The sequence below is a fragment of the Protopterus annectens genome, chromosome 8.part1, assembly GCF_019279795.1.
Source record: "Protopterus annectens isolate FY-2018-M chromosome 8.part1, PAN1.0, whole genome shotgun sequence".
Taxonomy (NCBI): Eukaryota; Metazoa; Chordata; order Ceratodontiformes; family Protopteridae; genus Protopterus; species Protopterus annectens.
In genome coordinates, this window is record NC_056742.1 from 101989184 (window position 1) to 102002940 (window position 13757).

A 13757-nucleotide genomic window follows, 5' to 3' on the forward strand; every position below is an offset into this window, starting at 1 on the left:
TCGGAATCCTCATAGGGAGGTATAGATAATTCCTGATCAGAAGAGGAATCAGAAGAACTAGAAACCTGATCTGAAGATTCATAATCAGTGTCTTGCCTTGGTCTCTTATCTGGAGGGGGATGGGTACCCCTGATCAAGGTAATAAGGTCTTCAGCCTTCTGATCATCTGTTTTTTAGGCATAGAGGCCTGTGCACGTGGCTCATGCATCGGATTTTTAGTTTTAGAAGTTGCTTTTGTCTTTGGTTTTGCAGCTGCTGTTGGTTCGATGTATAAATGTTGAGGTCTGAATACACCCTCAGAAGCTGGTGCCTAATCAGCGGCTCTGGACCCATCCGAGGGAGATACATCCATCGGTCAAATACCTTGAGTATCTTGCTGCATGCCGGACTCCACATGGGTGTTGGTAGAGGCCTGTGACTCAAAGATAGTGGGTATCAGGGGCTGCAAAGGCGCCTCACTGAGTACCGGCGAGTGGCTTAGGAGAAACTTCGTCGTCGGTTTTGGATCTCGACTGCCTTTTTCTGTCCTTTTGAGTTGTTTATGTACTCCGGTAGTCGGATAGCTATCCGACGACATTTTTGGGTAGTTGAATCTGTTTCCAAAATACTTTTATGCAAAAACATACCGACGCTTAATAGTGCATTGGTTAAATCTAGCAAAAAACCGACAGCAAGGTACATTGTGATAAGGGCCTAGGCAAGGAATACAGTATAAATGGAAATCCATATGAGGTATTTACTTCCCACAAGTAATACAATTATTAACTTTTTCTGACATTAGTAAAAAGCAAGAAAAAAAGTTTCCCCAACGGGGTACTTAGCTTTAGTCAGGACTTTGGTTCTGAAACTCAAACTCGAATATTTTAGTAGTCGGCCGACTGGTACTCGCGAAATACTTCTGCTTTGGGCACCGCGTGGCAAGAAAGACTAAAGAAAATGGCGTCAGCTGCATGTTTTATACCCCTGACGACCTGACGTCATGGAAGAGAAGACAGCAACCAACGCAGGACCCAAGACTTTGGAATTCAGGCCGAATTAGGGCAACCCGCCAGCAGATTACCCAAATGTAATGACTGCAACAGTGAAACACAAAGAACATGCTTGTTTTAATAGATTCAGAAAGCCTACATTCATAAATCAGTGCTGTAGTCAGGTGAACAAAAAAAAAAAAAATTTACGTGATATCATCTGCTAGCAAAACACAGGGTATGAGAGACATTTTTGGCCACTCCTATCTGACAAGGCTGGAGAAAAAAATATCAGGTGTGCCTCCAAAATGAATAGTTCCTAACTCTGCATTCTTTCTTGTCAAAATCCAGAAATAAACAAATAAACAGAAAATACAAAACAAGTATTTTTTGTTTCAGCATGCTCAAGATCCATAGAAGGAATACTTTAATGAACTGCAAAAAAAAGTCTGCCTCATACCTTTTTGGTGGGGTTCGTGGCCTTTCCTTCTTCCTGGCTTCTCTAGTTTCTGCTGGTTTTGCAGGTTCTGCTGGCTTTGTACTTTTTGCTGCCTGGGCAGGTGGAGGTGGTACAGCTGTTGCTGCTGCAGGGACTGGTGGTGGTGTTGGGATGGACTTCTTTACAGGCTTCTCCCTAAGAGAATTAAGTAAGGTAAGAGATCATGAAATGAAAAGAATAGATACATTTACATATCTAGTAGGAAACATGTAAGTTGAACTACAAAACTGCAAAATCTCTTTCTAACAAGTCCATGGATGGCAATTTCTTCCACTCAATCAAAAACCAGCAAGCTTTTCTCTAACACCAAACATATGGAGAGGTCTGCCAATTCCTGCTAAGTCAATGTGCTGTATACATGATACACACACACACACACACACACACACACACACACATATACATGCATATATACATTATATATTTATATATATACATTATATATATATATATATATATATATATATATATATATATACACATACATACACACACACAGCGCCATAATTATGAATGCACACAGGATACAGACATTTGCTTAGAACACCCAAACTCTATCTACAGTCACTCTTGTTTAATTGCTGTTTTTGCTCATGTTTCACTGCCTGCCACTCTATGGTGACAAGACTGTTTATATTAAAGTTATGTACTCACCATAACTATGCATCTGTGTTATCCATTTTCATTCTTCCTCAACTAAAGGGTCTCTGATCTGTCTCAGCCGAATTTATTAGACTCTTGGATCCAACTCTCAAATTCCTCCCTCTAACCATAATGGCCCTGTCAACCTGCCTCAGATCGAGATTGCTGCTTTATAAGTCATATAAACCTGGAACAGAGCTTCTACAATAACCATAAGGTCACTCCAGGAACTAATAGGAAGGGTGATGATGGAGGTAGAATGAAAATAGACAACACAGATGCATAGTCATGGTGGGTACACAACTTATAATATCTGATGTTGACCTTTTCATTAACTTTTCAACTAACGGGACAGAGTCCCCAGCTACGTGGACCTTGGGTGGCCCTCATGGATAGATGCTCTGGAGTACTGCAGAACCAAACTACTGGAAGTCAAATCCAGTTTTTAAGGAGCAGTGAAGGTCTGAGTAGTAGACCAGGTAAGCTGCTGCACAGATGTCATCCAAAGAAGTTCTAGACCAAAATGAGGATGATGTAACCATGAACATGGTGGTGGTACCACTTTAGGGGGTCTGGATAAGGACAAATCTCTTTGTAAACAAAGGATATGCAATCTGTAAGCCATCTTGGCTAAAGTAACTTTAGAAACTGGTTTACCCAATTTGTTCTAAGAGAAAGAGCGACAACTGCTCTGACTTTCTGGAATCTTTCGCTCTATGGAGATAAAAACGTAGTTGCTTGTGTACATCCAAACGATGGAGTATGTATTCTCCTTTGTTAACAAAGTTGAGAAAGAAAACAGGAAAATTAATGGCTTGAATAATATTTGTTTCGGAGGCTACTTTAGGCAAAAATGATAGGCTAGTCTATAAGGTAACTCCATCTTTGTGAAAAATGAGATAAGATTCGAAGAGAACCTGGAGTTCAGAAACTCATCTCACAGATGGAGCCAAAAAGGCAGTTTTCCAAGATAAAAAATTTTAAATCAGATTTAGTACACGGTTTAAAGGACTTTTGCATTAACCCCTGTAGTACGTCCATCAAATCCCAGGGAGGAGTGGAGTCCTTCACTGGGGGGGGTCTAAGTAAAAAAAAAGTACCATTGAGAAATGCATTGCACATTTTTGAAGCTAATGAGCAAGCATTTTCTCCAGAATGAAAATTATATACGGCTTCCAACTGTACTTTGATAACAGGAAAAACTAGCTCCTTCTTAAAAAACTGATGCTAAAAACTCTTAAGACAGCAGAAGTAAGAGCACTGAAGGGGTCTAATTCTCTCCGTAGAGCCCAAATGGAGAATCTTTTCCATTTACTTTTGTAGATCTTCCTCCTAGAGGTCTTGTGGGAAGACAGAACTATCGGTCGGACTAGGAAGGAAAGCCTGGGCTGTCTAATTATCAGTGGATTTGGAGAAACCATGCAGTCAGCTTGAGGCCTGTAATATCTGTATGATCCACCTCTGAGGGACGATAGAGGAGCTCTGGACTGTGGTCCGGTATCCAAAGTGGATAGTAAAGGTGAGACTAAAGGAAGGGGGACCACACCTGAGACCAAAAAGGGGCAATGAGGTGCTCTTCAACTGTACTGCCTTCTGTAAGAATTTGATAATTAGAAGTATCGGGGGATAAGAAAAAAGGAGACCAGAAGGCCGTTGACTAGGGCATCTCTCTCTGACTCCCCTGGAGGAGGGATTAGGGTAAAGAACCTGCTGCACTTGTTGTGGGGAGATGCAGAGAGATCAAAGCAAGGTTGACCCCATCAACTGAAAACCTTCTCTGCCACTGATTGATTGAGAGACCACTCGTGAGGCATCAGAATGGACCTGCTGAGTTTGCAAGATGGATTACCTGGTATGTGCATCGCCATAAGAAAATGGGTGGGAGGAGATCTCCCATTGCCACACACTCACTGCTGGTCTACGACTTACAACTGCTCGAATATAATGCCTTGAGATGGCAGTTGTTTGTATATCATTGCTTGCTACTTTGCAAAGCAAGGCTGCATACAACTGCATATTAGTTGCGTTGTGGGTGGATCAAGGTTGGTGTACCTCAGAGAAACAGCACGGCAGGTATTTTGCTGTTTTGTCAGTGACTGCTCCTTATCCAAGATGCAGCAACCTCAGAGTGAAAAAATAAAATAAGGTGGTGGGGGTGCAGAAGGTGGTGTGACTAGGGAAGAATACTGGCAATTCGATAGTTTGATTCAACTGAAAATGGGAGCAGACCTTGGGGATAAAGGAAGGATTCGTCCGGAGAGAGACCCTATCTTTGTGAAAAGTTAAGTATGGAGGTTTAACTAATAGGGCTTGCAGTTCGGAAACTCATCTGGCTGAAGTTATCACCACCATAAAGAGAGTCTTCCACGATAGAAATTTTAATCGACAGCTATGGGCTGGTTCAAAAGTGGCAAAGTAAGTTTAGAAAGGACTAGATTTAGATCCCAGGGAGGAATGGGATCTTGAACGGGAGGCCTTAACATCATAGAACCTTTGAGAAAGGTCTTGCAAAGTTTGTGGGACATAAGGTTAGAATTATTAATTCCCACATGAAAATTAGATATTGCTGCTAGCTGAACTCTGAGTGTAGCAGCTGCTGATCCCTGGTGAAAAAGTTCTGATAGGAACTCTAAGACAATAGGAATGGGAGCTTAAAAGGATTAACCTTTCTGTTACCTGCCCATATAGAAAATCTCTTCCATTTACTGTTGTACAATTTTCTAGTCGAGGGCTTATGAGAAGAGGTAATGATAAGGATTACAGCTGGAGACAGATCGTGAAGCCTGACTAATAATGGAACTGGAGCAGCCAAGCTGTCAGTTTGAGTGTGTGGAGGCAGGGATGGAGAGAACCTGACGTGTGTTAAGAGGTCTGGTACTGGGTCCAGAGTCCATGGATAGTCTAACAGGTGAGGCCTGTGGAAAGGGAAACAAATCAGATGAGGCCAGTAAGGAGTGATGAGGATCATCTTGCTTCCCAACAACATTGCTTTCTGTATAACCTTGGGAATGAGTGAAAAGGAGGAAATGCATAAAGAAGTCCTGGGTGCCAATCGTGGACTAGTGCATCAGTCTCCCGGAAGGGGAAATGAGGGAGAAAAAGGTGCTGCATTTGGTGTTGATGGGGCTGGCAAAGAGATCGCAGCAGGGTTGCCCCCATTTGTGGAAGATCTGTCGGGCTACTTTCTGGTTCAAAGACCATCCGTGAGGTAACAAAACTGCCTTGCTTAGCTTGTCTGCTATCACGATGGATATCCCTGGGATGTGCGTTGCAATGAGAAAGCGTTGAGAAGAAATCGCCCATTTCCAAACTCGCAGGGCCTCTCGACATAAGGGGTAAGATCTGGTTCCACCTTGCTTGTTTAGATACCATACCACCAACATGTTGTCTGTCTGGATAGCTATCATCCCTAGAGGGAGAAAGTCATGAAGTGCTTGCAACACTAGAAGCACCGCTCTCACCTCTAGGACACTGATATGTAGATGGGCCTCGGGATCTTGCCATGTGCCTTGGACAGTCCTGTCTAGATAATCCCCCCCCCCACACCTATCTGAGAGGCACCCATGGTCACAGTAGCAACGGGCTGATGCGGCACAAAGGCAGTCCCTGTGGTAAGGTGATCTGGCTGAATCCACCAACGGAGATCCTTTTTGCAAAAATCTGTGATTAGTATCTGGTGATGCAGGGGCAACTGCTGAAAAGACCACTGGGATGACATGCGCCGGGAGCCATTGGAGTATTCTCATATGAAGTCTTGCTAATGGTACCAATGTTACAGTCAATGCCATTGTTCCAAGAAGTTGTACCACCACCTTCGCTTTGACTCTTCGAAGGGGAAGTAACCTGTAAATCTGCTGTGAAAGATTTTGTATTCTGTCTGTTGGTAGTCTGGCTCTCGTAGAGACCATGTCTAAGTTTGCTCCTATAAAGGTTATAGATTGAGCAGGCAAAGTTAAGGATTATTCCCAATTTATACAGACTCCCAACTGGGAACAGAGCTTGATTGTGGAGTCACTGGATTTAACTAGAAAATGCCTGGTGGTGGCGGTCAGGAGCCAATCGTCCAGGTATGGAAAAACTTGGATTCCCTGACACCTCATATGGGCTTGTCACTACTGCCATGCATTTGAACACCCAGGGGGCTGTGGTGAGACCAAAAGGCAGTGCCCGAAACTGGTAATGATTGGCTCCCAGCCGGCAGGGTAGAAAACTCCTTGATTCTTTGTCCATCTTGATGTGGTAGTAGGTATCTTGGAGATCTATTGAGCACATCCAATTTTCTTTCCCTAACAGAGGGAGTGTGGATTGTAGAGTGACCACTCGGAACTTGGACTTCTTTACATACTCGTTTAACCTGCTGAGGTCTAAAATGGGTCTCCAGTCTCCTGTTCTTTTTGGAACTAAAAAGAATCTAGAGTATGTTCCAAATCCTGTCTGGTCTGCTGGAACCTTTTGGATGACTCTTTTTAACAGCAGCTTTTCTCTCTCTACAGCTGCTTGATCCATGTGATTGGGTGGTACATCTGGGATCCTTTTGGGAGGACGTGGTGGAAGGGAAAAGGGTATAGGGTAACCCCTGGTGATAATGTCTTGTACCCACTTGTCTCGGGTGATATTTAGCCAAGCTTCTGGGTACAAAGACAGGTGACCCCCGACCAGCTCCAGAGATGCACAGTCGGGTTCCACATCAGGAACGCTGATAGGGACGATCACAAAAGGAATCGTGACCCCCATGATTTTGTCGATCTCCCCTGCCTCTAGGGCGACATCTACCATTTGTTTCTCCACCCCTGCCTCTGAAGGAGAAATTGCCCTGTGTATCCTGTAAAGATCTCTGTGATTTCTTGAACCACATTTTACCACTCTTCTGACCATTAGGCTAAGGTCTAGAAGGATGCTAAAACGGACTCCCACGGCAGAGTGTGTCTTTCCTTCTTGTTCACACCTGGTGAGGGTATCTTTCACCTTGGGTCCAAAAAGAGGATCCGTCAACGGGAGCATTGGTGAATGTAGACTTGAAAGGTTCAGCAAAATTGCATATACGCATCTAGGAGTGCCTCCTGAAGGAGACACCTGAACCCGCCGCTCTACTTGCACCATCAGCTGCATATGAGATCAGCCTCATTGAGGAGTTAACAATGGATGCTAAGGTAGCCACCTAAGTAGTTACTGTAATTGGGACTCCTTCAGTAGAGGTACCTTAAAGAGTATCGCCTAACTCCTTCAGGAGATCTCCCTGAAGTCTTGTGAAGTGTGATTGATAATTCAGCGATCGGAGTGTAAAAGCCGCTGAAGAGAACATAAGCTTCCTGTAGCTATCCATCGTTTGGGATTCCTTATTGGGCGGATGGATAAGAGAAGAGAAGAAGTTTCTGCTAGTCCTTCTTAGTGGCCACCGCCACCAGCATGGCATCTACAGGCAAGCCCTTGGATAAAAATTCTTTGTCTTTAGAGGCGGAAAGAAACTTGTTCAGCCTCCTCGGGACCAGTTCCACAGCATCAGGAGTCTGCCATGCTTTCTGACTCACAAGATCCAGTAACTTGTCAAATGGGGGAAACACCCATGAAGCTGTGGGTTGAGACAAGAAAGCCTTCAGGAACACCAACTCCTCATCAGATGGGGTAACAGTGGGCCAGCCGCCTCTCTGCCTGGGGATCTCCAAGATGTCTGCAAAGGAGACATCTTCAGAGGACGACTTAGGGGACCCCTCCGACTAATCAAGGTCAGTGTCAGATGTGAGAGACTCATCAGGGGAGTCTACATGCTTCCTCTTACATGATCTCTTCCGAGGGGGCTCCTCAGCGGGGTTCTTTGGGGAGACCTCGGAAGATTGGGGGCCACCCGAGTGGAGGTCCTGGGGCTGTGGGTCTCTGCCATCTGGGGGCAATGAAGATGTTGAGACTGTAGTCAGCGCTTGAGGGAGTATAGCATCGGTACTTCTACATGAGGAAGATGAGCTATCCAGCATGCTCCTCATCTTCACGAAGACCGATTCCTCCAGCTCTGAAAGACGCCTTGGTTCCGAAGAAACCAAAGGTGCCGACGGCTCCAGATGGATCGGCCCCGACCAAGAGGGAGACTCGTCACCAAAGAAGTTCTGTTCCAAGTGTCCCCATTGGGGCCGACCGAGGAGCTTCGGACCCTAGACACTTCAGATGGCGCAGAGTGTGTTGGAGTGGAACTCGGCACAGAGACAACCACATGAGGTGCTGGAACCAAAGACTGTAGTCAGTACCGGCAATATCGGCTCCGAAGGCCCAATCTGGGTTGGAGGAGGAATGAAAGCAGAATATGAAGAAGGAGTCTGCTCCGATACAGAGTGGGTCGGAGCCGATAAAAATTTTGGCAAGGCCAATGACTTGAGGAGTCTGAGCACCACTCTCTCGATGTCTTCTTCAGATAGACTCCTGGAGGACAGTGTGGGTGACCTTGTTCTCTGTAATATCGGCGATTTAAGGGTAGGGGAGACCGGTGGAATATCCACTGACTGGCTCCGAAAAGGGCCGCTAGTGATCGGCACCAAAACACTTGCTACTGATACTGTAGGTTCTATGTCCAAAATCTCAATCGGCCCCGAAGACTGGAGCCGAAGAGAAAGATACCAACTACGCTTTTTGTAACTGCTGTGGTGGTTTCGAGGCAGAAGTTGGAGCCGGAGAAGGCCGTTTTGACGTTTTGCCCTTATCCTTCCTAGGAGACTGCGACTTAGGAGAGGAAGAAGAACTGGCTAGGTCTTCTTCGAAGGAAGGTTTCAACAGACCTTTTAAATAAGTTTATTCTTCCGTTCCTGGAGCACTCTAGGGCTAAAAGAATGGCAGAAAAGGCAGGTTTCTTGCAGATGTATAGCCCCTAAGCAATATACACAAACACTATGTCCATGCACTTCTTAAAGCCTGACGGTTTTTATTCCTTAGACATATTAATAGCAAAGGAAGGCCAACACACACACATGAGAGAGAAACAAGATTGTCTAACTTAAAACAGATCTAGCCCTATCACACTCTAAGAAAAACAGGGGGGAAGAGCTAGGGCCTCTAACTTAAATGGAAGTAGTGTGAAAAACAAAAAGGGATGAAACTAGAACCTCTAACTTAAACGGTCTAGTAAAACCAAAAAAACACACACACACACACACACACACACACACACACACAAGGGATACCACACGCGAACAAGCAATTGGCCCAGAAAATACAATATCTGATAACCAAGTCAAATCTGGTTGAAGTCACAAATCAGAAGTCACAAAAAATGACTAAGTAATGAGCTATAATAGAAAAACTCCCTATAAGCAATAAATTCCTAAAAAGGAAGTAGTAGTAAAAAAGGTATCACTTAGCCACGGCCAACCAAGAAAGCTTCCGACTGAAGACACGGAAAACGAGATCTGGGGAGTGTGCTCATGCACCATGGGATACCTCCTAGCCACGAGCCAATCAGAAGTTTTCAGGCTTTCTAAAAGCGCCTGAGGTGGAGCAGAGGATCAGCTCTGAACCCACACGTAATAATGGAGGCGGGATAGGACTATATAACATCATACCATTTCTTATAAGCCTCTGGTATTACTGACTAGAGTGAAAAGTATCTTAAAGAGAGGGACGGCAAGTGGCTATGTTTAAATGGATTGACATGGACCACGAAGATAGTGTGTTACGGTAAGCACACAGTTTTCAAACCTTACATGATTCTAGCCTATCCACCTCAAGAGGAGGACACAGTCCACAGCTGTACAACCTGGGCTGCATTATGACAAAACACCATGGAGGAAGTTGGCTCCAAAAGAAGACTTGGACCTTGAAATCATAACTATCTTGTAATGTCTTGCAGAAGTATGCAGTGAAACTCATGCTACAGAAACAAATACCAAACACTGATAACATCTTCAAATGTCCTAAGGATGCGGCAATAGATCTAGAGTTCTCCTGTATCTGACCAAATGTATGTTTTTTTCTGACAAATGCAGGGGTATGATGTAATACAGGCAGTACGAAAGACCAAACTGTGGATATGTTGAGGGTATGGAATGTCGATACAGGCAAGTGGGGTGTGGGGGGCTGACAGCGTGCGTGTGTGTTAGAGTCAGGGTTGGAAATGAGTGAAGGACGAGTGCTGTGCATCTGTGTGTGCGTTTGTGTACTTTATGGTAACGATTAGGTTAGGGGATAGATGCAGTGTTGTTTGTTAATATTTGTCTCAATCTGTCTTGTGTAGTGGCAGGTAGCTTTTAATGATGTTAAGTTGTAGAATTAGGGTTGGGATAAGGGACAGCATTAGGGTTATGGTTCGCACTCATTACTAAGGTGGAGCAGGAGGCAAAAGAAACGCATGTAGATGAACGGATTGATTTAAAGTGAATTCTGATACTACCTTTTGACTTGTTACGGAAGGGCCATTTTTTACTGTCACTCAGTCCCTATGACAGATAAGAGTAAAATACCATAAGAGCTAACAACTCCAATAATGCTCCTATTTCTACTAGAACAGCAACACCGTTTTACAAAGTAAGAGCTTTAAAATACATGATGAGCTGGTCTGAAAGATAAAAGGGTAAGTTTTTCCAGTCCAGATTTAAAATCCAATCTTCTTGGTGGATTAATCTGAAGTACCCCTTTCAAAGAGCGTTTTACTTGAGATAAAAAAAGGGATCCAAGGGTAGACAAGCAGAAATGGATGAAAGTTGAATTTTAATAGATGAAATGGAAAGCCTAGCTTTGAGCAACTCGTGGATACTGGAGAAAGTACAGTTGTGTACACTTATCATAAATGTAGATGTTAGAGTGTATTCACTGTTGCAGTCATTAATTTGGGTAATCTGCTGGCAGGTTGCCCTCATTCGGCCTGAATTCCAAAGTCTTGGGTCCTGCAATGGTTGCTGTCTCTTCTTCCATGATGTCAGGTCATCAGGGGTATAAAACAAGCAGCCAAAGTCATTTTCTTTAGTTTTTCTTGCCCCAGATGTCAGGTACCCCCAAATGGGTAGCAAAAAAAATATATATAAGCTATACATACATGCAACAATACAAACTTTACCTTCATCTACAAGCAAATACACCACAAAGGTTGTAGAAGATATTGAAGGAAAGAGAAACTCCAGAATAAAAGGGGCGTTGGCGGGCAAATAACCTGGACTGCAACAGTGAATACACTCGAACATCTACATTTATCATTATTTATTATTATTATTTTATTATTTATTTTACAACTGTACTATGTTCTTCGTGTTTTAATGTTGCAGTCATTACATTTGGGTAGAATCCCAAAGCTATGGATGGAAGGCTGGAGCTAAACTGCAGTGGCAAAGCCTGCCCTGGACTTAAGAGTAGAGAGGCAAATGATAATGCTTTGTAAAAGTGTGAACAAAACTCCAAGTAGCAGCCTCTAGAACGTCTTTGGCTGGTACTCCTCTGAGAAAAGCTGCTCATGTAGGTGCAGCCCTGGTGGAATGAGACCTAATGCCCTTGGGCACCGGTTTGCCATGGTGTAAGTAGCAGAAATGAATGCAGTGGCTTATCCACTTTGAAATAGTCTGCTTTGAAATAGCTTTTCCCTCTGATCCTGCAGCAAATGTCGATAGTAATTGCTCAGTTTTTCTTAGAGCTTTAGTCCTGCTCAAGTAGAATCTTAGTTGTCTGTGTACGTCCCAAGGAATGCAGAATCCGCTCCCCCTTGTTCTGCGGTTTTGGATAAAAATTTGACAGATTAATTGTTTGGTTAAGAGCCACACTGGAAACCACCTTAGGCATAAATGAAAGATTGGTCCCGAGGGACAACCTGTCTGGGTAAAATAAAATAAAAGGCTCCACAGCCATGAGGGCCTGTAGCTCTGAGACCCTTCTTGCTGAAGTAAATGCCAGGAGCAGAGCTGTTTTCCATGATAAGAATTTTAGATCTGCAGTAGCAGCTGGTTCAAATGGAGCTTTTCCAACACATAATTGAGGTCCCATGCAGGAATTGTTGATCTTCTGGGAGGCCTTACATTTTTTGCCCCTCTAAGATACTGCTTTAGTAAAGGATGAGAAAAGATTGGTGGCTCTGTGTTGTAATGAGCCAAGATGACAGAGGCATGGATTTTTATTGATGAAAAAGACAGGCCTTTGTCAAGCATCTCAGTCAAGTACTGTAAAATCTGAGGAATATTTGGCTCTGCTGTGTCAGTTCCTTGTCTCTTCCATTTATCAGCATAATATTTTCTAGTACTAGGCCTTCTGGCTTCCAAAATGACATCAAGCACAGCTTTACTGAAAGGTGTTGTTTGAATAACTACATGATCAGCCATGCTGCCAGGTTCAGTGTTTGGAGCTGATTGTGCAGGATCTGATTGTTTTGCTGGGACAGTAAGTGAGGTATTTGAAGCAAGTACCAAGCTGGGAATTGAGACGTGTTCCTTAGGACTGGGTGCCAGTATTGGCAGGGCCAGTCCGGGGCAATTAGTATCATCTTTGGTTTCTCTTGTCTGACTTTTAGTAGGACCTTGGGAAGAAGAGGCAGAGGAGGAAAGGCATAAACTGATAGGTTTTTCCAACTGAAGAATAGGGCGTCCACTTTCCATGCTTGTCTGTGATAAGTCCTTGTGCAGAATTTTTCTAGCGGATAATTCCTAGGAGAGGCAAACAGGTCTATGTCCGGACTCCCCCATTTCTTTATCATGCTGAAGACTTGTGGATCTAGTTTCCACTCGTGAGGGTCCATAAGGTTTCTGCTTAAATCGTCTGCCAGAGTATTTTGCTTTCCTGGCAGGAATTGAGCTTGAAGATGTACTTGGTAAGTCAAGGCTGTATCCCACAGTGCCAAAGCTAGTCTGCAAAGGGGGTATGAGTGCGTGCCCCCCTGCTTGTTTATATACCACATAACCGTGGTGTTGTCAGCCTTTATCAGTAGTTGTCCTGGATGAAGTAAGTCCTTGAAGGCTGTCAGGGCATTCTGAACAGCTAACATCTCTTTTTGGTTGATATGCAGATGCATTTGTTTTGGGGTCCATATGCCCTGAATGCATCTTCACGCCAGGCGGGCCCCCCATGCATAATCTGATGCATCTGTTGTTAAGGTTTGGCTGGCAGGGGGTAGAGTGAAAGCCCTTCCCATGTTTTGGTGACATGCCTTTGACCACAATAAAAACTCCTGTTGTAGGCAGGGAATGAGAGGAATCATCGTTTCCAGACTGTGACAATGTTGACTCCATAAACTTTTTAGGTACCACTGTAGTTCTGTAGTTTCCTCATATGCAGTCTTGCATATGGAATCAGTAGAATGCAGGATGCCATGAACCCCAAAGCCTGCAGAGTTTATCTCGCAGATAACTGGGTTTTTGCTGCCATCAGTTTAAAGTAAGTAGTCAGTTGCCTTTGTTTGTCTGGCATGAGGAAAGCCATCTGGGCAGTTGTATTCAAGCTTGCACCCAGGAATGTTATCTTTTTTTTATATATAAAAATATGTAGAAGTTATTCTATTTGTATTCTGAAGAAGGCTAACTACTGTGTGCCGAAAAGCGCTTCAATAAAGGTTCGTTCTCCAGGTTGGACGTGGTTCTATTTTTTTATCTTTTGAGAGGGTACCAGTTGTGATTTCTTTTCATTTATTGTGTACCCTAGGCATGTTAAAAGCCTTTTCACAAATGCCACATGCTGACGAAGAATGTCCTTGTTCTCTG

General features: G+C 43.9%; 1 protein-coding gene across 13 annotated transcripts in view; it reads right to left on the bottom strand.

Annotated features, from left to right (window-relative positions):
- Positions 1–13757, bottom strand: part of ZC3H18 (zinc finger CCCH-type containing 18) — a 2225788-nt gene that overhangs the window by 898141 nt on the left and 1313890 nt on the right. For all 13 annotated transcript variants that reach the window (XM_044081724.1, XM_044081723.1, XM_044081715.1 and 10 more), the window contains one exon: positions 1429–1602. In XM_044081724.1, the coding sequence (XP_043937659.1) occupies positions 1429–1602 (174 nt within the window). The remainder of the gene's footprint in view (positions 1–1428; positions 1603–13757) is intronic.